This window comes from Cupressus sempervirens, chromosome 2 (genome assembly GCF_028749045.1).
Source record: "Cupressus sempervirens isolate cs-2001-9-10 chromosome 2, ASM2874904v1, whole genome shotgun sequence".
Classification (NCBI taxonomy): Eukaryota; Viridiplantae; Streptophyta; class Pinopsida; order Cupressales; family Cupressaceae; genus Cupressus; species Cupressus sempervirens.
Window position 1 is genome coordinate 721594979 of NC_143119.1, and position 25846 is coordinate 721620824.

Sequence of the window (25846 nt, forward strand, 5' to 3'; positions counted from 1 at the left end):
TCCCTAAAGTCTTAAGCTTGCTTCCTCTTGTGCATCTGATTTTCCTTTATCATTCTCCCATAGTGAGAGTTTGAGCTAATTCAGCTCCTTCTCTTTGCCAATCTGAGTCTCCTTGCTCATCCCAGATTCTTGTACTTTTCAAGAAGCCATCGAGCCTCGCTTTCTCTCCCCGCTGCCTTCTTGAGGGGGCATCTCACAGTCCATTCTCTCCTCTTCTGCTCTAGCCTTGGGCATCTTATTTTCTTATCTTTGATGCCATGCCACTTGCGGCATCACATCAAAGAGGGGCAAAATGTAGACACCTAAAAATCTTTAGAAAATAAAGTATTTTTATGAAAAAGTCCTGATGACATCATCATTTATTAATTAATTAATTATTTAATTAATTAATTAATTTTTATGCCATTAAATCCCTTTATCTTAATTAAAAATATTTAATTAAGGAATCCCTCCCAAAAATGTTTAAATCTTATTTAAACATTATTTCCTTATTTATTAATTATTTAATTAATAAATTGACCAAAAATCCTAAAATAAATAAAAAATTTATTTTTTGCCCAAAACTTTGCCAATTTCCTTATGACCAATAACCTCTTCCAAAATCTTCTAATCCTTCTTTAATTTCGATTAAAGGCTAATCTCATCATTTCCTACCCCTAACCCCAACTCAAAATATTTAATTAAAATTAAATATTAATCCTCATGTTTATTAAAAAAGTTTTAATAAATATCTCCTCAACCCAAACCCTTGAAATAAATAAAACTTTATTTATTTCCTAAAAATCTAATTTATCCTCATCCTAAGAAGTTCTAGACTCTTCTAGAAAGTCTTCATCCTCATCCTAGGAAATTCTAGACTATTCTAGAAAGTCTTTATCCTCATCCAAAATCTAGACTCTTCTAGAAGATGTCTTTAAACCTAATCCTAATCCCCTCCTAACCTTGTCACATTCCCTAAACATGGGTTAAAACTTACTAACCCAAGCCAAAGTTAACAAATATCTCTTCCTTCACCCACTCTCATTAAATGTCATCCACTTGCCTATCCCTAAGCTAATCCTAAACCATCCTAATCCATCCTCTAATCATTTGCACAAGCCTAAGCAAGCTTAAAACCTTCCTAATCAATTCCAAGTCGAATTTGCTCTCATCACCCTCAAAATATCTCAACCATAAAACTTTATGAAGTCCACTAGGTCATAAATGACTCTTACAAGCCCTTTTATTGCTCTTACAAGTCATTATGAGGGTCTTTATGAAGATTTTATCCCTTGAGCCTCATTTGTTGACTCATCCTTCCCCTTTCCTCCATCCTCTCACCATGTGACATGTGTCACTCCTTGATTGGCTATAAGGAAGCACAATCCATGTGCTCTCCTCTCATGCAATCTGAGCCTTCTATAAGCTTTTTCACATCCTTGCATCCTAGCCCTTGATCCCTCAAGCCCTTTGCCTATTTAAGGAATCCTCTCCCAAGTCATTTTAACACAATCCATGAAGTAAAGTTATAATGCTATTTTGAGAGCCAAATCCATACTAAAGCCATCTATCCACACCAAAAATCCACAATCATCCATTGAAGCCCTTTTTGAAGCATAAAGCTTGAGCATACATCCTATCTATTTAGACAAAGCTACTCAACAAGAGAGCTTCTTATTGAGAGAGCCCATTAATGGCTCATATTCTCAATTAAGATCTCATCTTAGTCTATCTTGAAGTTTATGAATTTTGTTTAGTTTGTAGAAGCTTTATTTAAATTTGGTTTCTATTAGCATACTAACATTGCTCATATACATTTTGGCACGCCCGGTGGGACCCCGCATGGGTCATCTTCATTAGCTTTTTTAGTCAATTTTTATATGTCATTTGCTGATTTTGGCTAATTTTGCTTGTTTTTGTGATTGGTAGGATTGTATAAATTGGTTTTGTAGGTCCACATGAGCATGAAGAAGACAAAGGAACTCATAGTCTATCTCATAGTATTTGCAGATTTTTCAAGCTTATAGGTGGACAAAGCACTTGGAATTCTTCTTCCTCTTCTTGTCTATATTCTTCTTATTCCATCTACTTCTTCTTCTTCTTCTTGTGGGAGATCTTGGCCATTTTTTTTTAAGGAAGCAAAATCATACACACTTCTTTTTAGTGCTTAAAATGAACCCCCAAATCATACTTAAATCCATTGAAAAATTAAAAATTTGCAAGAAAGAAAAAATCTTTTAATAAGTGAAACTAAACCAATCTAATCATTTGCATCCTTGCAACATCAAGGTTTTAGATGCATTCATGCAAAATTAGGAACACTTTATTTTTGAGAATTTAAAAAGAACTTCAAGTTTCCATTTCAAAAGGTTCAAAATCAACACTAAGTGCACACTAAAATCTAAATCAAACTCAAAGCATCAATCAAAGATAAAATGAACCTCATTTGCAAATATGTTAAAGTTCTTTCAAAAATCTCATGAAAACTAAGAGTCCTAAATGGTTGCCAAAATTGTCCTAAAAAGCTTTGTTATTTGTTCCAAACAAATGTCTTGTTGCAAAATCTTGAATGTTTCTTAGGTTTTTTATGCATCAAAACAATCTAGGAATATCTTTTTTGGGCTTAAAATATGCAAACTAGAACACAAAATTTTGAATGAAAACCAAAGTCGAAAGAGTCATTTTCACTTTTGAGTCCAAAAACAATCTTGAATGATCTAAGGTTAATACAAAGCACTTCAAAGTTCTTAAAACAACACACAAAATCTCAATCTTGAATGCTCAAAGGAAAAAAACTTGAATGTTTAATCACTTGTCTTTGAATGCATGTTGCTAAAATCACTCTTGAATGCCATGGATTAAAATCAAATTTTTCTTGAATGCATGATTAAAACAACAAATCTCAATCTTGAATGCCTAACAATCAATGAACATTGCATGGTTTGGATGCATTTTCAATGACACTCGCATTTCTTATGTTGACGATCTCTCGACTTTCATTATGCTGACGACGCTGTCAAATTGGAATGAACATTGTATGCCATAATCACAAGTGTCTTCAATCATAGCTTACAAAATCTAAATCATCAATTGGAATGAATGCGTGTCTTTTAAAGCCCAAGATCATGTATGTGGTCTTGTTTTACACTTTTTAGGAGGCCTGCTTGGGGATTTCATCACCCCTTGGGACGACCTCAACTCCAGCATTCCGGCGGAGTATAAAAATTGGGAGACATCATTGATGATATACATCTTCTCTTTCATGAAAAAAATCCTTCTTCAGTTGTTGCGAGGGCTCACTTTGACCCTCTTGTCCATTCTCTACATGATCAGTCTTCACAAGTTGATGTGATTGTGGATCCCTATGTACAACAATTGCAAGAGATCTCTTTATCATTTGAGGAGATAGTTGGTTCTTTGGGACATGTTCTACATACATCCTTACTTGATCTACACATGTTCTTTTCCACAATGTTAGAAGGGGTGACCATCAACATCGACATAGGGACAGTTGAGCAGGTTTCAAAGACACCATTCATCATTGGGATTCTTTCTACACATAGGGAAAGCATCTCATTCGTAGTTCTACCATTGTTTCTTCCAAAGGGTTGGAACATTATTCAACGGTCATGGATCAGCTTCTACATTGGAGTAGCTATCACTGATCGGCACTCTACATTTGGGGGGGGGGACTACCTTGTCTCCTTCTTCTCTTTTATGGGGGGAAGTTTTTCCTCTTATGGGGTTTTATCTTTCTCATACTTCTCTTTTGTATATACTTAATGTATGTCATAATGGGGGGGGTCTTGATTACTCCATTCATCCATGCATCTTGATTTTTCATCTCTCTTTTTGGGGGAGGGTTTTTCCCACGAGGTTTTCCCTCTTTCCCTACTTTATGAGAGATTGCATTGCAATTTTATACATGGGTACCTAACATGGCCTAGTAGTCAGGACCCATCTTGCATTTCATCCTAGCTTTCGTAAGCTTAAGTGCATTCCCCTAAGTTGCACTTAAGGGGGGGTGTTGGTGTAAATAAGTATTTACTTATTACACTTTACTTAAGTTTACTTAGGTTAATGCATTATTTTATTATTTCTTAGGTGAGACACTTGGGAGTTTGCATACTCTTACGAGTTGTCATATTGACAACACTAGAGTAAGCAACTCTAATTCAGCACATGGTGTATACAACACTAGAGTTTGCATAATTAACTAAGTTGTCATGTAGACAAATAGATATTTGCATTCTTAATCAAGCACATGGTGTCTACAACATTATTTTTCATGCTACACCTTTGTAGTCTTATCCTCTCATCATCGCACTTACTCTTGTGGTTAATGGAGGATTATCCACTCCTGGTGGACATGTGCCTGGTTGTATGACTTATCATGTTGCTAACTCCTAGGCATTCTAGAAGCATCCCAGAGGCCTTTATATACAAGCACTCATAGTGTACTTTTACAATACATTGAATCGAATATTATATTATTATTCTAATAATACTCTTTTAATCTGTTGTTGTGCTTGTGCTTGAGTTCCTTGATCTTAGGTGATTTTTTCCTAAAGCAAATTCTTACATGGTATGAAAGCTATACCAAATTATTACAATAATCAATGAAATAAAAAGAGGGAAAATTGAATTACAAGCAATCATTGTTAGGTTGAATTCTTGCGGGAATATTAATCCTATGAGAACATAATTGGCATCCTCTCTGAGTCCATTATTAGTCATGTAGCTTCTATTAGTGGTCAATTGGATATTTAGCATGTTAAGAGAGAAGCACAAAGAAGATATTATGCATATCTGCATTGTTTAAAAAGACTAGAGCACAAGACATTGCTAAACATTTAACTAAGAGGTTCCCCATCCATTAGTGCATACATGATGATATTAGAAATAACTTTTGGGATAGATGGTGGATGGTATTTGATGCCCCTCCCTGCAATAATCATGAGGTTCCAATGTATTTCTTAAAGAAATTGTATTGTGAATTTGTCCTTAGAAAGATTCCCAATTATTTTGATATGTTAGATTCTTCAAGTAGAGGTGGGGAGTCATCATTTGAAAGGTCAGGGGCACCTCGTGACCTATTAGTCAATGTTCTGAACCCTAATTTTGAACTTCAAAATTTCATCCTCCTGATGATCTTTTCCTTGGTTCTCTTGAAATATCCTTTAGTCTGTGTTGAAAATGTTGTGTAAAGCATGTTTCAGATGAAGTTTCATGATAATGAATCAAAATGCTCAAATGCACAAGTTCGAGACTTTCCTTCGTAAATTTGGAACCAATTGAACAAGGAACAAGGTTCAAAGGTTCAATGATTCAAATGGTTCGATGGTTACGAAGGCTCAATTTGCATTTCAAATGGGTTCATTGGTTCGATATGGCACAACATGTGTGTTCAGATGATTGTTTCCAAAATGTGCAAGACGATGGTCAGATCCTCATGTGCATGATTCAAAATTCCATTAGTGCAGAAGTGCAATTCGAAGTCATAATGCAGATCCAAGTCAGATGTTGATAGGCAGATTCAAGTACCCTAGTTTGAAGTTCAACTTCAAATTCAGAATTCGAGTTTGCAGAGCCAAATGTCAAAATTTAATTTCAAATGTACCACTATCAAACTCAAACTATCAATTCAAAATGCAGATTTAGTTTTCAATTTCAAGCCCATATTTCAATGTGCAGATTTTGGGGTTTGAAGCTCATTAATACACGTTCTAGAGCTCAAATGCTTAGAATTCAAATTCAGAGAACACGAAGACCGCAAGTTAAATGGCTATAAGTTTAGGTAGCCCCATGCTTTCCTAAGAAAAGGTCACTCATTATGTTAAAATTACATGGTCTATTAGAATGCGAGAAGAGAGTATGAGTGGAACATACTTGAAAGTTTTCTCCCTGTATGGTTCGGACTGAGAACTTACCGATTGAAAGAAACTTTGAAGCAAAACCTTGATCCTATGCCTTACATATGAATTGCCTTCTATAAAAAGGTACATAAGTCCGCTAATTCAAATCGGGTCCAAGTTATCAGAATGCGGATTCAAAGATTTTCCAGTTCAAATGAAGACAATGATTTCATTAAGATATGGACTTGACATATGTGAAGGTGTAAATTATGCTCCCTTCATTTTTTTAAATCCCATTAATCTGATCCCAAATGTATCCTCTTATGTTGAGAGATGCATGATACATATGTTTGTAGTCCTACTAGTCAAGTCAAGTAACATGCAGTAATTCTAAAGATATCAATATCCTCTAGGTCAATTGGTTGTTAAAGCCTCAATATTAGTTATGTTAGGAACATAACCAATCATACCACTCATGATTACATATAAAATCTCAATATCCAAAATTAGGACATAACCAATCATACTACTCATGATTACATATAAAATCTCAATATCCAAAATTAGGTTCTAAGTTTGAGATCCAAGTTCAAGGTTTTGTTTCATCAATTCAAAAATGCATTTAGTAGTCTTGATGCTCCACTTTGCCACAGTACAATTTTTAGAAGAAGATTCAAAAAGAAAATTCATTGGTTAAAATTCAAACTTCAAGCTTGTTTGTTCCAAAATCTACTCTTTGCATTGTAAAATTTGTTGATTGTTAACAGAGAGGCAATTTTCCTAAATTTATGCTTAAAATGGAAAAGGTACAGTAGGTGTTGACAAACTATTTGGTCAAATGTGTGTTGTCGTGCACAAAGCTAAGGAGGAAAAGTCTTGGCCCAAGGAGAACCTTTGGATAGAATTCTAGAATGCAAAATGGCATCAAAGTTGGATGTCAAAGAAGCCTCCTTGCTGTCACCTAGAAGTCGTGGGTAAGGAACTCATTGTAACTTCACGTGGTCATCCATACTTTTGATAGGCACGTCATTGGCAGCTGCCCTCAATCTGTGTGATTCGGGATAGTAGAAAAGTTTGGTGGCCATGGCTGTGCTTGAATAGTTGGCAGGCTATATATGCACCATAAGAAATGAGCCCGCGGGATCCAGTGGCGAACATGAAGATGCTTAGGTATGCAAGGGATTAAGTTTGAGACGTCATATTGGAGATGGAACATCGCCCGTGAATCACTTGATCAACTTCTTGAACTCCATTAGAAGACACGGACGCTCTCTTTGCATTCACATCATAAACTAAACTAGTTCATCGTTGTGCAATTGGAAATTAGAACAGCTCCTTCATATTAAGAAGAGGCCCAACTGCAATATGGAAGCATCACCAATCTTTGAAGTCACAAAGTTTGGTATTGCCTTGGAATAATGATCCCACGCACGTGGATGGATAGTTAAAGTATGATGAAATTAGAGAAAAAATTTGTAAGATGTGGAGATCATTAGCAATATGTCGCCATGTCACTTCCCTAATCCAATAAAAGTTGGAGAAACTCGCATCTAATGGTTGGGAAACAGTCGATGTTGATTGGAAATCACCAACAACAAAGCCAAATGTACCCAACACCCTGTTCGTAGTCGACTCCCGACCATATCTCTGATGTAACTTGCGGCTTCATCCCGATGAACATGCAAATTGTTTGACGGAATGCCTCACTGATAAAAATGCAGGTTTGTGTGAATGCATGGCTCGGCATATCCAATTTTAGCAAAGGAGTAAATAGTGGCAGATCCATCACATCGCCCAAGAGATTGAAGATTCTTTTTCTTTGTTTTAATGTTTTTTTAAAAGGGAACGTGTCATGATTCTTATGTGTAATGGCATATATCATGCGAGTGTTTCAAGTATGTGTTGGAGAAACATATGCTGACGTCTAGCGCTCGATCACCGTGGCCGGTGTTATGCAGTTGTATTACCCACATGTCGTGTGCCTGCGTATAAAAACGATGTCATGAGAATGTTTTGCCTATACCATTGCCGATTATGTCTATAATGTTGTAAAAGGAGAATGCCACACTATAAACTATGTTTTTAAAAGTTGACAAAGTCTAGGGACATAACCACCGGTAAAGAGTGAAAAGTTAAAAGGAAAGAAAATGAAGATCTTGCCAAGAATCAGTTTTGCAATTGAAAGGCTACACGGGATTGATCAAGTTAAATATACTAAAAGTAGTCAATACGAGGATTCTTCTTTTCCTAAAGGAGGCAGATGGTGTGCTTCTTTCCAGGGGTGGAGAGTCCTGAAGGGTCCACTATTTTTGTAGACTATGCGCCACATATTTGGGGATATTCAAATTGTGTAAAGGGGGTAATTTCTGATTGTAATCAGAATGTTCGTTTTAGCTTTGTTTCTTTTTCCAGTTTTATGCAAGATGTTTGAATTGTCAATAATATTTAGAATTTGTATAATTTCTAACTGAATGAAGTTCCATTGTTTCGAAGATGGTGTGCTTTGAATTGATCTTTTTCGTTGATCTATGTGTGGATTAAGGCCGAGTTGTGAAATTGTATTATATTACTGAATTCATTTGTTGCAGAGTTTGTTCCTGTTCAATTAATCTTTTCTCAGTCTTTCTAAGTGCATGTGCGGGTTGAAGAGCTATCTCCATTATCGTATATAGAATCTTTTCTTTTTTATGACAATCATAAGTTATTCGCTTCCTATCCAAGAATAGTGAGGGCAGCCTTTGCTTTCAGGTTAAAAGCATTTCTTAAATCTTATTCTTTGTATATCTAAATCAAGGAGTTGTACCCTGTAAAATTCAGAGGGCGCTTGCACAATCCAATGGCAAAGGGACCCAACTGTTGGTAGCTTTTTTTATCTTCGTTGTTGGGCAAATAAGGGTTATTTTGGAAGTTTTGTGTGAAGACAAATTTGTTTATCAACATGACCCTAATGTAGTTAGGGCACCTGTTGCCAAGCCACAGGGTGAACATGTGATTATTCTTTCAGTTGTGAAGGAAGATGTAGAGACTAGTACTCTAGGGACTATCAATGCTTTGACGCAGACCCTCATTCATTGTGTCAATCTATTAGTTGAGGAGGAGCCTTCTTTGCGTCGCGGTCACATGTGCACATCATGTGGATTCTTATGCACGTTTGGCAATCATGTTGGAGACACTATGGATGATGGGCTAGTCACTAATGAGTTCCTAAGTCACACATTTGGCATTGACACACAAGTAAATTACAACTATAATAAACTAATTTGATCACATTTCATATGTTCAGTGAATGACTAATTAATTAGCATGTCTTGACATTGTTCAAAATCTAGGGTAAGAGTGTTGATGGCCCTAGTATAGATTTCCCCCAGCCCCATTTTACATCATGTCAACGAGTCGAAAAGTATGTATTGATTTAATCATTTAAATTAATACATATATGTATTAAGTAATCATATAAAGAATTGATAATAAAAAATTATCCATGTGCATTAGTTATCTACTTGACCATCGACATTCACAAGGGACTCTAAGCCTAGGCATGATATGAGTTTCATAAAGATACATTTGTTTCAAGTCAATTTAATTCATTTGATTATATTTGTTTCATATTTCATGTTACATATAAATTACATTATATGATTTGCAATTGTTGACGTCTAAGACTTTTCATCTTTGCCAGTCCATTCATCGTGGAGTTGTTGTCGCAATGGCTAGTTTAGAGACATTGACCGAGGTATGAAAGAGTTTTCATAGTTTTAGTTGTTATTTATAATAGCAAGTATTGAAATTTCAAATGGTATTTAAAAGTTTGATTGAGTGATTATATTGATTGAATTGTTGTAGGGTCTTGTTCTGATTAGGTAAAAACAGATTTTGAAAGGACCCAAAACCTTGTACATCAAATCTAAAGATATAACAATATAAGGCCCAAATACAACAATGTGAGTCACCAAACAAAGATAGGGAACAACCAACAAATTCCCACCACAATGGATATCAATCCTCAACAAGGGAGCTTAAGATTTAGATTTAAATTTAGAACCTCCCTTGTAGGACCGCAAATTCTTATCTAGAGAAGGGATGGAGTGTTATATCCCAATTTTTTACCTAACTTGAAATATAGTCGTTGAGGTTCGCATGAAGTCAATTGGTAGTTTAATTTGTTATAATCTAGCAAAATGGTAAGATAGTCGTTATGATTTCAAGTGAAGGTAAGATGCTAGTTGATCGTAATCACGAATTCATGGAATTGAGAAGATGGTTAACCATTATGATTAATTATGATAAAATAATTTATCGTGATAATATAATTTAACAGCAAGGAATTTCCTTGCAGGGAACATGTCAAAGGGGGTGGAAGCATTGTCAGAAAAGAATTAGGCAAGAGCATCACCATCACTGGATAGACAGGTAGAGGACCTAGCGATTTGAAACAGGATACATCTGTGGAACTACATGAGTTAATTACTTTAATTAAAATAATTGAGTTAAAATATAAAACGTATTTTAAAAGATTTTAATTTATCTTTCATTATATTATTTTAATAAATATTTATATACATGCAATTTTTTTTTTAAATAATCTAGCAACTTTATATCTTAATAATTTAATAAAGTGATGTTTATAAGTACATATAAGATTTGAATAACATTCCAATTATAGTAACATCAGAATTATTATAATATTCGAATTACAACCTTCCGACTTTATTCTTTTCAATTTAATATTCTTTGCTTTTAAATGATAACATTTGGCATGATTAATCGATTAATATTTGGCAATTCGAATTGTCTTTCCAACTTCTATTCAATTCTTTATTCTTTTTCCTCCTTGTTTCTTTTTCATATATTTTTATAATTGTGATGCATTAGAATGGGCAATTAATCTTCTTGTAACCGGTGGGAGCCTAGGAGTCATGTTTGCTCTTCTTTTAAAAGAAGTCGTGAGAGGAGCCAGACTAATTATTCATTCTTTACACTTTTTTCGAATTTCTTCTCTTCTTTTCTTAATCTGAAACGTTCTCATCTTAAGCCAAGCAACTTCTTTCTCTCTTGGATTGATATGTTTTTCTTTTAAGCCATGGCAATCATACTGAGCCGTGACTCACATTTTTCCAACCGAGCCATTGCATTCCGTTTTGCACATACCAGAGTTGTATCAAGTTTTACTTGGCAGGGAATCAAGTACACCAATTGGCGGAGAGAGAAATCCGAATTGGGAATCAAGTTATGCATATCTTGTTTTATTTTTAGTCAGCTTTTTATTTTGATATACTCCCAATCTGAAAAACTATCAAAGTCATATAGAATTCGCTTTTGCCATTCTAAAAAACCTTGAAAGTTGTACAAGTTATTGAGCCGGATGAGTAATGGAAAGTATAGTCAAATTTGAAAGTTGTATTCTTATCTTACAATGATAAATCAAAGAACCTAAATACGAAATATTGAGATTCTGATTGATCAATAAATCATTATTTAATCTCATGCATAATCCAACTAATACCTTTTAGTTTTTCTTCCTCTATCTAATATGAATTAATCTTCTTAGATGGTTAAGGCTGAAGTGTTAAGATTAATCTGTTATGCCATCTGTTGATATATGTAAGTATGTATAATTTCTTTTCAACTTAACAATAATACTCTAAGGCTGAAGTGTTAAGATTAATCTGTTATGCCATCTATTGATATATGTAAGTATGTATAATTTTTTTTCAACTTAACAATAATACTCTGAGATCTCATCAATAAATCAACCCTTGGAACAAAGATAATCATGTATATTGGAAGGTACCCAAATGTTACAAAGCTTAAACATATTACCAAGCATGAATTAGAACATATTGACACCGAGGAATTCACTGGCAAGAATGCCATCAATGGTGAAGACGTGGAGTTAAAGGGAAATCAGTTATGATTAATTTAATATTCAAATTTGAAATCTTTAAAGAACATAATTATGTAATCACAGAATGTGAAATGATGGGAACATAATTATGTAATTATAGAATGTGAAATGATGGATGTATGTAATCTTCTTGAATAATTAACAAAGTCGTCTGCTTTGAAAATTCCAAATACCTGGGACTCACCCAACTGTGTGGCCAAGGAGATGGGTGATGAGGTGAGAGAAAGGAATCATCAATAACACGAGTCAGTATCAGTTATGACAAAATGGTGTTTATCATTTTTAATATGAATTAATAACTCATGCATAAATTGTGATCTTCTGCTACCAAGTTGCATGTTAAAATACCAAGAAGCCCAGTGGATGGCAAGATGACCCCTCTATCTGTTCCAAGTAGGGAGGGCCTTTCTCGTTGGAGATCATGAGGGGATAAGATTTGGTGTCCGAGGTTAGGTGGTTAAGCCCCTGACAATGTTTCACCTCTCCCTAAGATGTCAATCGTGCGTCTGACAGAGATAAGCTATGCATTCAATTGTTTATCGAAAACAGGTATTATCGCTTTTATTTAGAAAGAGGTAAGATTAAATTGAGTTATTTCATTGTTACCATTATTTTACACCTTGATGCAAAAAATAGATTTATGGATTGTTTTTCATTTATATGAATAACAAATATAATTATAGTTTCTAATCTTGAGTTACTGTCACAATTAAGTAAATGAAAGGAAAGGAATCTGAAGCCCTAATTGAATCCGTTGTAGCGGAAGCCTTAATTGAATCCGTTGTAGCGGAAGCCCTAACTCAAATCAATGGAATTGGAAGCCCTAAATTGAAACCATGGTAGTGAAAGCCCTAATTCGAATCAATGGTATCAGAAGCCCTAAATTGAATCTGTGGTAGCCGAAGCCCTATTTGAATCAGTGGTATCAGAAACCCTAAATAAACCGATGGTAAACAATGCCCTAATTATTACAGTGGTATATGATGCCCTAATTTTAAATATAGTGGTATTTAATTGTGATCATCATTTGGTTTTAATATAGCAACTTTTAGATGATAGTCGTCATGTGTAATTGTTATAGTGTATTTGTGGACTAACCCAAGTGGTTGCAAAAGCATCCCTAGTTTGATTTCGATCTCATTTTTCCGAAGTATGTGGTTTTCAATTTATGTAGTAATTTCATTTAATGGTATTTCAAGTTTTTAGTTAAGAAATTTTGTCTAACTAATTTTAACAATAAATCTTATTCACATGAACATGAATGATATAATTGTCTTCCTGTGAAACGAAGTAATAACTGTATTCTTTGAGTTGTTAGATGTTAATTAATACCCAGGAAAATTGGATGTTACATGGAGTACTTAGAATTCTTTCCTTTTGTCGTTGTCCATCCATCCTCAAGCTTAGTCACATCGTTCTGCTAGTCCCCTGAAGAAACGATGGAATCCACATGGCAAACCAAAGAAGAAATATCATCCAACAAAACACTCCCCAAATCCAAAACATTTTGTACTGCAAGTTCAAAAACAACAAGAAGTCCAGAGACAGCAGACTGAAAAGGATCAACATTCAGGACAACAAGACCAACACTCTAGGAAGCAAAAGCCTCCTCCAAAACAGGTTGTGATCCAAAACATCAGAAGTATTATCCCCTAAACCATCAAAAGCAAGAGACCCCTCAACAGCCTTGTTACTCTTAATCATCCGCAAGCCTTTAAGGTGGATCTACAGAGTGACTATTTGATGACGGTAAAAAAAAATTAATTTTGTATGTACATATATTTGATTTCAATGTATAATAATTATTGATTCATATCTACTTTGTTTGTATCAACTCTAATTAGAGAGGAGCCTAAACAAAAAGACAAAGGAGCATGTGAAGAAGACCCCATCATCTCCCTCCACGCAACAACCAAAGACCTCGAGATTTGTTTCCTTCCCCTTGTGGGAAAAGACAAGATATAGGGATAGACACACATGTATAGGCATTAGTGGACATATCTCTTAAATTTTACATTAGTGAACATATTACATACATTTGATGTATATATGACATTTTATATTTGATGTATGACATATTTGATATATGACATTATTGGTAATCATAATATATGATATATTTGTTCATGTATGACATTAGTAGTTATCATAATATATTATATGTTTGTTCATATATGACATTATTCGTTATCATAATATGTTACCATATTTGTGCTCGCATTACTTGTATTCAACATCATAACATATCTCGAATTATTTCCATTTAGCTTCAATAATTTTACAGTTGGTAAACAAGTTAATATATCAATGTAGCTTTAAAAATAGATATCCAACCCATTTAATACCAGTTTAAAACTAATTCCTAGTGACCAAATATAGAATTTGACTTAAAACTTCAGGGTAGCGCCAAGTTTGCAAGTTTGCGTGGAAGGAAGATTGTCTTAGAAGAAATATTTGCCATCTCGGCCATATTAACCATACATATATATTAGGCTATGTTTATTCTATTCAAGCGTCACCAGGTACAAACGACAGCGTTGTCCCTCTCAACCGTGAGGATTAGACTACTGGAGATTTGGCGAGCCTGTGGTAATCCTTGACAGGAACTAGGCGACATCTGTTGTCATCCTGTGACATCTTAAAGGGATCGGGGATTATTAATTCTTGGCTTCAACCCCGTGATATCCATCGTATTTATTCCCATTATAGGTATTCATGAGCTCACATATTGTCATGCGTAATATTTAGTAAATACAAATCACGTGGTAATCCTGCAGTTGAAAGATAATAAAATAATATTTGTAAAAATGCACTTAAATTAGTACTATTTAATCTGTAGATTTTTATGATTGATTTCAAGTTGTCATCAAAAAAAAAAATTTGATTGAATTCAACTTGCCATTAAGCCATATCACTGTCCAATTGTATAGCTGGGTTTGTATTGGAATTTGGAAAAAAAAAACCTTCATACCACGATCTGGCTTACTGACAAGTTTAGTGAAAGCATAAAAATGCACCATTTTCTTCCTCGTGATCTTAAAAACAGTGGGTTATCATAAAGTCTTTAAATTTAACCATTTTGTTCTGTAAACCCCGTTCTTTTATGTATCTTGTTTATTACTGCATTATAAATCTCATAGTGCTTACTATTAAACAGGGACTAGTAAGATTTCACTAGAAATCTAATAATCTATTGTGATGTGGTGAAGATCTCTTTCAATTGAGGATATAGAAACCACATTTTATAACTCACATAGAAAGGAGATGTTCGTAAATGATTTTGGAAATTAGATATTGCAAATTTCCTCGCGGAAAAAGCAACTACATTTTTAACTCAGAGACGGCAATACTTTCACCATTTCCAAGACGTTAATACATGATTTTGGCGATTGGTTATTGCATATTTCCTCAAGGAAATTAGCTTTAGAAAATCCCAAAACACAAAGACATTCCTCTGTAACTGGCGGCAAGTTACTTCCCACAAAAATGGCCACCAAGATGGATACAACAATCGGAGCCACAGTCCTATAATAAATGTCAAATGTCACAATAAGCATATTGTTCTTGCTAAGGCAATATTTGGATAATCTACGGGTCCAAAGAAAACGAAATTTGACCAACAATATAACACTGGTTGAGAAGAAACAACCGTCAAAATGATCTTCCCAATGTCAATGTCTCTCATGCACTTTTCTTAGAATACATCACATTGTACAGAATCATTGTATGCTATAATAGCTGAAATGCTTTTCTGCCCTTTGTATTTTCAGCTCTTCTCAAAATACAATTCTTGTCTAAAAAATACAACATATCAGTGTTCTGGATGCAGGGGCCAGCCAGAATATGCTTGGAGATTGTAATGTGTTTAGTCATATAATTGACAAGAACAAAAATCTGCATTGAGCTCGGAGTGAATGATGCCTCAGATTATTTTTTTCTGAGGGGCCAAGACAAACATAGAGAAGATAGAAAAGACTGAAAAGGATTGTAATCCAAGACGCAATTGTGATGGGCACTCTATGCCAAATGCAGATCATGAGGTTATAATTCCTTTAAAATGCACGAATTGTGCTGAAACCTGAGCTTGCCTCCTCAACGATATACCCCGTTTCATCAAACAATAAGAAATAAAGCTCATCAATGTAACAATAATCAGAAAGGAAAAATCTTAGTATCACCTCAAGACTTGTATGTAATGACTCTGTCAGTAATAACACTATTACAAAGCGGACATTCTGTGCAGGCTACAGCACATGTCTTGCACACTGCAACCAAATCAAAAGTAAAAAAATGCTATAATTAAACCTTAATGAAGTAAGGCAGAACCCTCTAAATCTACTATATAAATAAGTCTTGTAATGCATATAATAAATATTAAATTGTAACACAACTATAAAATGTCAGATCAAGATAAAATTAGCATTTGCAGACAAATAACTTAGATGTGTTCAGATCAGACAAACAAGCACTTATGTTTTTAAAACGAAAAATCAATTAATAAAATTCTGAGTTCAAAGCATCAGGATAGTCTTACAACATAAATGCCGACAAGGAAGGATAACAGCTGCAGTTTGTGCAGCAAAGCAAACTTTACAGAAGCTCGTGTTTGATTCATCATATGATTCAACCTTGCTAGCTCTGAATCCCTCTTTCTCACTCTTTTCTTGCATTCGAACCTAAAATAACACCACAGTTGAACATATAAACAAACTAATATATGTCAAGAAACTTCTCTTTCCTCTACAAGAAGAATGATAACCATGAAAATCATTGTTTGCCCCAGGCCTTAAGTAACTGTTATGAGAAAATATGAGACAAATTGGTAAAACTGGCATGTAATTTAAAAGGTACAGTTAAACATTCATCATAGGCTTTATTCTAGTGAAGTGCAAAGATGTGGCTGGCACATTCACCATTGCAAAGCAACAGAACCGCATATCAAATTACAAAATGAATATACAAGCTATAATTAGATGTCACGCCTGCCTCTGGGAAGTTGTGAACTCACAGTACTCACATTGTCAATAAAACTGACCTTTTAAATTATCAAGAAAATGCTATTTGCTAGTGTTTATTTAACATAGCAATAGCTAATCTGGTAAAAGTGGAAACTCAGAACATACATGGATCAACCTCAATAACAGAATAACTTGAACATGCAGAGTGCTTCAATTGTAGGTCAAGAAATATACTGTGCAAATTCAATAAAGTTCAACTGTAAAGAAAAATTGAAAAATATATTGAGGAAGGTCGTAAGCAAAAACACTAGCATAGTTATAGACTTATAGTGGCCCTCCTCGAGTTCCAAAAAAAAAAACTTAAAATATTCTAGAGTAATTATTGTAAACATGCAATCCTAACTAACATATAAACTTATATGTGCTTAAGTTAATTCAATGATAGACAGGCACCTAACTATTCAGCATTAACATATACAAATCATAATCATGTTCAGAAAATTCTGAAGGCCTTGTAAATTTGCCATTTGAAACTTATGGATAAGAAGCTTTCGTCATAGTAAACAAATCTCAGAGGTTTGAGCCATGGGCAAAAATAATGTTTGTGCCTTCTGATGCTAAACCTGAGAGCTCAACAGTCATCGGAAAGGTGCTAGCAATTATCAAGTTCTATCTTTCAGACTAGGCAGGAATTTGTTAAATGAAAAAGCAAGGTTCTTCTTTAAGAGAAATGGATGGTGCTACTGCACTGGATAAAGGGGTTCGTGAAATTCAATATGTCCAATTCATAAATAAGATCCATTAGAATCCAGAGTGTGCAAATCAGATTGGCTTTGCTATTGGAAGTGCATATTGGCTTTGCCATTGAATGTGTATTGTTTTTTGTGCTTTGGTAAGATTGTATTAAAAAACATTTAAGTGTGTTTTATAAGTTGTTTGTATTGAAAAATGTTTAGAAGTTAATTTATCCAAAACATCTAAATATGTCTACCCTTGGCAACCTCTAAAGATTTCTACCCTTGGCACAAGAAATTATGTATGCCTCTGTTTTGTTTTGGATGGAACAAGCTTGTTTGAGCACAAGTTCCTAGTGGGGCACCCTAACAAGTTACTTGTCAGCAACCTTGAACTTGCTCAAGGACTGCAAAGGCAGCAAGCCTTGGAATAAATTGGCTATGCACTACCAACAAAGTCAAATGTGCTACCATCAAAACTTGTGCTCCATAGGGAAGAACATCCCAACCCTCAATGGCATTTTGAAATTGGTGAGATGGGAGAGGATGGCCATGGTCACCTAGTTATCCCCAATAATCTTTAAGATGGTGGAATATTTCAGAAACACAAAGCATGGACACGAAATGCCATCAGTACAATTGATCATTTCTGAGACAGACGACAATGGCTAAACTGTCCCTCTACCATCACAAGGATGGCCAAACGTTCCAGATGGCATTCTTACCTTTTATGATGTTCAAAACAAATCCATGGTAATGTTTAAAAAACTGTTTTAATACCGGATGAGGGTCCCACAAACCTTCCCACATCCTTTATTTAACCATAAAATCACAAAACAAGCCACTACATATTCGTTTGATCATTTCAAATTTTATTGGCAAGTGAAAGACCAAAGACAAGAAGTAAAACTGTAGACTGGGTATTTTTTGCAAACCTACAGTTGCTACCTCTGTAGGCACATTTTATAGAGACTCGCACCACTTTAAGTTGCCCACATCTTTAGAAAGCTAATTATGCTACTATATAGTCCACTTCTAATTTTAAAAAAATTGTTCAACAAAAAAGGTTGGGAGTCGTTTCTGCCTTAACCTCCGCCTATGCCTGCGCTACTGATGGCTTTTGAGACGATGGGTCTACTGCATAGGGATCCGTATCTGGACAAGATGCCTTCTTATAATATCAAAGTAATATAAGTAGTGAGCTTGAGCCTTTACCTGTGCCTATACCTATGCTACAGATGGCTATTGAAATGATTGGTCTACTGCGTAGGGACCCGTATCAGGACAAGATGCCCGTTTGTAATATTAAATTAATATTAAAAATAAGTAGTCATTTATAGTTGCAATTGATTCTCCATAAAAATTTAAGACGTAAATAATATTAAACCATTATAAAATTAATATTAAAAATAAACAGAGATCTACTGTTGCAATCTATAGTAACCCTAGTGGGATGAACCTCATTGTTGTCAATCATTGGCTGCATGCAAACACATGAAACACAACTTTTGTTTTACTGCACAATTACAGAAACCCAGTTTCTGGCATCTTGTGCAGGGAAAATATAAGGTCATCAAAGGAGTACATGAAATGCTTCATTTAGGGATTTGGTTTCCTTAAACGGCCAAGAAATCCCATGTCACTTCTCAAGTCCTACATGTACAAGTGACATTCAAAGGATTTCTTTCAGCAAAAAGCATACCAAAGCCTGGACAGATCTGTAGGTGCTTCAGTCCAATTCCAATTTCAAGATATTTCATACACAGAATAGTGAGGGAAATATCCTGATTCAGCAACAAAGTAATTTTTGTCTATATTGACCAAAAAGTAAAAAACTCTTGAAACTTTTCTTCTGGAGTGGCTTTGTTTCATTGTAATGTAATGTTAATTAATGCTGACAGGCATTCTATAATGGCAGAAAAGGTGAAGTATAATGGCATGTGTCAATGTTAACAATTATCTTTTTCGCTTAAACCTGACAACCATCTACATCTCAAAATTTCAATATTTATAAAAACATAATATACTTTTAAAAACATTTTTAAATTATAAGTTTTAGATATAAATAATTTTTTTTAAATTGAAATTAAACTTAAAAACATAAGTCAATACCAAAAGAAAGTAGTAAATTGAATTTAAAGTATTTTATAATTGATATTTCTCAGCATTTCTTTAGATAGATTTATTTAAGATATCTACACGAGTGGAAAAGAGGAGAGGCAGATGACTATAGTAAAGGGTGAAGAAATAGCCACACAAGGTATATGTAAAGTTTCTGCAAATTCTAAGTTTCAGATCTGAGATAATACCTTTCTTTATTGTTGCTGTTCTGATCTTCTTCTTCTTCAGAATGTAATAGTTAATCTTCAGAATATTAACTGCTATTCTGAAAACTTGTTTGTCTCTGCAATGATTCATATAGGGCAGATTTGCTAAGGAGCAGACTATATATTCATTGCGTGTTCTTTATCCACAAATATACCCTATATTAATATGCACCTTCCTAGGTCAGCCTCTGACTAATTCTAAAAATCAGTGACTAAGGAGAGGACTTTAATTAGTTAACAAACTAACTAAAGTGACAATGATATAACTCTCGATAATGCTTCTAGGAAAGCCGATTACTAATTGAATAAGCGCCATTAAATATAGGCCTCTAAATCATGCAAGAACAGGTTTATTCAATCTGTAATCAGATTAGTGTGATCTATCAAAGTTACGGAATTAACATTCCCTCTTAACTTGACAATCATACTGAGAGATAACATATCTAGCATCATCAATTAAGATGAATAAGCATAGATTGATACTCTATATCTATCTGAAACTTTTTAGCATGTGGTATCATTGAACACATGATACTGATTCATATTACTATACCTATGAAATGACTTATCACTCATACTAGTGATAATGATATTGCATGGAATGCAATATACAGGATAAAACTGGAAAATCCTTCCTTTATCCAAGTTGTGACTCATAGGTACTAGTATTCCTATATCACAACATGATCCTGAGTTAAGAACTACTACAACACGGGATAAACTCCGGAGAATAATAAAATTCTCCCTTTATCCAAATTGTGACTTATACACATAACAATGTTTATATCACAATGTAATCTTGAACTCATCTAGATTTGACAGTAGATCTCTATTGTTCAGCACATTATCTAACAGATCGTTATCTCTTATAATGTCTTTCATATAAGTATTCATTATCTTAGAGATTGTCACCTCTTAAATAATGAATACAAATGGTGGAGCCCATAATAGTCAATAGCCTGACAATAAAATAATTTTATTAATAATTTAAAGAATACAAAAAATTTATAATTCAACCATACCAAGTCTATTTCTGAAGTGATCTATCTTCACTCGAGAGAGAGAGGTTTGGTAAGAATATATGTTGTCTGATCTGCAGTAAAAATGTATTCTAGTTTTACAGTATTCCTGTCTACCATATCTCTTATTACATAGTGGTAAGGAATTTCAATATGCTTGAACCTGTCATGGAAAACCGGATTCACAAAAAGCTTGATGGAACTCTGATTATCACAATGAATAATCGTAGAATTCATGGCTTGACCAAATAATGCCACAAGTAACTTTCTAAGCCAAACTGCTTCCCAAGAGGCCATCGCATCTGCAATGTTTCCGGCTTTTGTGGAACTTTGAGCTACAGAAGACTGCTTTCTACATATCCATGATATCATTGTTGATCTTATGCTGAAACAACATCTTGAAGTACTTTTTCTATCCTTAATACTTCCACCCCAATCTGAGTCTGTGAATCCATGTAAATCCAAGTTAACTTTCTCATATTTGAGCCCAAGGTTAAGAGTGCCTTGTAAGTATCACATAATGTGTTCAACTACAACTAGGTGAATCTCCTTTAGCTCACACATAAACTGACTTAAGGCATTAACAACATAACAAATATCAGGGCTTGTATTTACCAAGTACATAAGAGACCCAATCATCTGTCTGTAGAGAGTAGAATCTATGGAAGGTGATTTTGTTGCTGCTTCTTTAAGTTTATGTAGATTAGTCTCCACTGGAGAAGACATAGACTTGCAGTTCCACATTCCAAATCTCTTCAAGATATCTAACATATACTTTCCTTCATTAAGTATAATTTTGTCAGAATTTTGTCGTACTTCCAGTCCTAGGAAGCAATGAAGGAGTCCCAAATCTTTCATCTCAAATTCTCTAATTCGATCTTTCTTGCATTGATCTATGAGATGATCATCACCTATTATTAGTAAATCATCAACATACAATATCAAAATTACCATATCATCTTTATCCCTTTTATAGTATAGATTTGGATCAACTTCATTCTTGGAGAATCCTAAGCTAGTGAGATACTTATCAATTCTTTCGTACCAAGCCCTTGGAGCCTATTTAAGCCCATAGAGAGCTTTCTTGAGCCTGCAAACAAAAACTTTAGGGTCATGAGTTTCAAATCCTTCAGGTTGCTCCAAATATACCTCTTCTATAATCTTTTCATTCAAAAATGTTGTTTTTACATCCATCTGATGTACTTTCCATCCCTTCAATGCTCCAATTGCTATGACTGCTCTTACAAAGGTGTATCTAACAACAGGAGCAAAGGTTTCTTCATAATCAATCCCCTCTTTCTGAGAGAATCCCCTGGCTACAAATCTGGCTTTATATTTTTTAATGCTACCGTTAGTAGCATGCTTTCTTTTTGATATCCACTTGGAAGAAACAACAAATTTTCCTTCAAGTCCTGGAACAATTTCCCAAACCTCATTCTTCATAATGGATTGGTATTCTTTTGTCATAGCATCTTTCCAAGCTATATGTTTAATAGTATCTGAAACATTGGTGGGTTCTAATTTAGACAAATCATTCATTTTTGTTGTATAGGAAGAAAATCTTTTGGGTCTTTTGCTTTCTCTGACTATCCCAGATGGTGCAGCGGAGTCTTGTGCTTCCTCTACTGTCTTAATGGCCCAAAGTGGTCTTTTCTTAGAATTTTGAGTTTCTTTAGGATTAAGATTTTGAATTTCATCTTCAATTTCTTCAACGTTCTTCCTCTGAGACTCAGATTCAGTATTTCTTCAAAACTAGGTAATGGAAAAGGTTCTTCAAAACATTGGGCTCTTTTGAATGCTAAATCTTCTTCAAAAATTACATCCCTGCTGAGTTCAATATTTTTCTGACCACGTATGAAAATCCTATATGCTTTAGATGTTTCACTATACCCTACAAAAATACCTTTCCTCCTGAAGGGTTCTAACTTGGTTCTCTTTTCTTTTGGAACATGTATATATACTGGGCACCCAAAAATCCTAAGATGACTTATATTGGGTTTAAACTTAGTAAAGACTTCTTCAGGAGTTTTATCTCTAAGGTAGGAGTGAGGACATCTGTTTTGAATATAGACAGCAGTACAAGAGGCTTCTACCCAAAGATAATATTCTAGATTTTGATCAAATATCATAGCTCTTGCAGCTTCTATAATTGTTCTATTCTTTCTTTCTGCTACCTCGTTTTGTTGCGGGTTATAAGGAACGGTATACTCCCTCTTAATTCTTGTTTCTTTACAAAACCTTTTAAACAAATCTGAGGTGTATTCCCATCCATTATATTTCCCCACACCCCCCCCCCCCCCCTTGCAGATTCGAGTTTGTCCATATATGTATGTATTTATGTTCAAACATCAAAGTTACAAATAGAAAAAGAAGACTTATACTCAAATCCATATTCTCCACAAAATTATAAATAAATAATTGTATTACTAATACAGTTTTAGATTACATGCATTACAAATTGACATATATCCAATCATGATCAACAAACATAACTATGGGTTGGGTTATACAAATCTATCAACAGTAACATACTGAGATCTTCAAATTTAAAAAATCAATTCCTGGACTTCAAATGAATCGAAACAGGTTGTTGTTCACTACTGTCATAAACTAAGGGCATTACATAGACCAATTTTAACTTGGATAATATTAGCAAGCTGTTGCAAGACACTATCTAAAGCTGATACAAAGAGCATGCTGATGAACAAATCAGAAATACATATATAAACTGTCCTATGATTTGGGGTACTTCCTAGGTGCCCATGTTTATTGTGTGTCCTTCTATGAAGGACCCACAAAGAACACATGAAGTACTCCGGAAGAAACAATACCAAAACTGTACCAGTACCAGGACCCGGGCCTAAACAGCAGTACCTGGTAACTGAGAATTAATTGTATGCCTAAGCCAAGTATTAAATGTTATAAGGTGATGTTGTGTTGGAGAAGCTTCATAAATGGAGTTACATTTTGGAAACAAAAGGCCATTTGGAGATTATAAATATGAGCTCATTGTGAAGTAAAAAGGCATACGCTTGAATATTTATTTGCTTTTGTTGCCTTTAGATTTTCTAAGGTTCTGAATTTTGTTGCCCTTGCTGAAGTACAAGGGTTTGAGTTCTGGAAATTATTCTGAAGTTGTGTTGCAAATTGTGCTGAGGTAAACAATTTGCCATTCTCTGCTACTGTATTTACTGTAATTGAGGAGAAGATTATTGCTGGTGACTACTTTGTTTTTGTTAAGGGATTTATTAATGTTTCCTTTCATCATTCTAAAGTTGCATTCTGGAGGTTAGATCTGTACAATTCAGTACATTGTTACTATTTGGGAAGACATGTTTTGAATTTATAGACGTCTGCAATTAATGCTGGGGTTGTGACGTCAAAACTGGGAGGCTGGTCACCAAATTTCAGTACCTGTATTTACATTTTGAGGGACTGCATTCTACAGCAGGCCTGCATTACCTATAGCTGGAGTTTCTGGTTACATTCACATTCGACCATCTCAGGCATGCAAGAAGGCTGCAATCAGACTTGCATTGGGAATTAATTCTGCATATACTTGGAGTGAAAAAGGTGGTCCAAGTCTTAGCACATTCCTGTGCGATCAGCTGGGTATGAGTAGTTGCACTCTAGATTTCACACATTAAATTGTAGTCAATTCATCTGCTGTAGCAGTTATGTAGAATGTCATAAGCTGTTGATGAACTTCTGGTTTGAGATGCATATTATTTTATTCAACATCAAAATTGTATTGAAAGTCTACAACATTAAATCATTAGCCGATAATCAGAATTGTTCACCAGTTCCCCTTGCTGGAGTATATAATCTTAGCCAGTGAATTAATAGATCTGCAATGTCCAGCTGATGGATTTATACATATAAATTATGTTCATTGACATTACCGACTTTAAGCATCACACTCATTTTCTATATAGCAATTGAAATTCAGTAATGTCATATGAATTTGGTAGTTTGAGTTAGCTAGGGTAATTACAGTGATATCAGAGTGGATTCTTGCCACTCTACAGGAATTGGGCTCAGAATTATTTGATCAGTAATTTGTTCAAGAGTTGATAGCATTTGTTTGATTTGTCATTCAGTAGTTATGGATGGTGACAAGAGATTCATTCCAAGTAGACATTATACCTGCAGAGGGCGTACTTCACCAACTGGAGATGAAGAACATGTGATACAGTCTGGAATTCTAAACCAATTGAATATGTTAGTAAATGAATTGAACCAAAATCACAAATGGATGACCCAACTGATTTCAAATCCGAGATTTGAGCAAAGCGTGATATCACTTTTTTGAAGAGTGAAATGTGATGATACAATGGTGGCTATAGATGTGCCAGACATTTCTTATGAGACACCACATGAGTTGGATATGGTGGATGTGGAGTATGATGGGAATTCATGTCAGATTGAGTCAGATGATATAGCTGTTGACATGAGCCCCCAGGATTGTGTGTTTGATGATGATGCAGTGATGGTGGAGGTAGGAGAATGTGAGGATACTATCATATCAATAGCCACTTCTGTGTCAGTTGAGCCATTAACCAAGGAGTTTAGTGGTATGCAAGCGATTGTAGATGTGTGCTCTGATGATATTATGCATGTTATTGATGATAAGGTGACTGATGTAGAGACAGAGTTATGTTATACTACTGATCAACACAATGTTGAAGTTCACTTTGCGGACAATCATATACTCGACATGGATGCAGCATTGTCCTATGACAATTCCCTTTTTGAGATTGATGTTGATCACTCACTTGAGTGGAGTTGGGTTTAGTTTTCACCATCTGCATACGCGGTTCAGTTTCCTATAGCCACAGTTGGTGATGTTCTTGTAGCCATGGACCTTGATGAGGATGTAGATACATCCATTGCAATTACAGGTATTGTTGGGATGAGCATATTTGTTGACATTGATAGAGAACCCCTTGTTGCACCAGGTTCTCTTATAGCTACATCTTTTGTGGGGGTCGATGATCAGGATTCCAACCCAGTATATATTATGTGGGTGGTGACCGAGAAGAAGAGTATGATGATTTCCTATGGAGTTG

The 25846-nt window shown here is 34.7% G+C and overlaps 1 protein-coding gene across 2 annotated transcripts in view; it reads right to left on the reverse strand.

The window, feature by feature from the left end:
• Positions 1 to 15214: 15214 nt before the first annotated feature.
• LOC149575414 (kinesin-like protein KIN-7E, chloroplastic) overlaps positions 15215 to 25846 on the reverse strand; it is a 139271-nt gene continuing 128639 nt past the window's right edge. For both annotated transcript variants that reach the window (XM_089815146.1, XM_089815147.1), the window contains exons 25-26: positions 16274 to 16415; positions 15215 to 16004 (exon numbers count right to left, since the gene is read on the reverse strand). In XM_089815146.1, the coding sequence (XP_089671272.1) occupies positions 15919 to 16004; positions 16274 to 16415 (228 nt within the window). In that variant the 3' untranslated portion in view covers positions 15215 to 15918. The remainder of the gene's footprint in view (positions 16005 to 16273; positions 16416 to 25846) is intronic.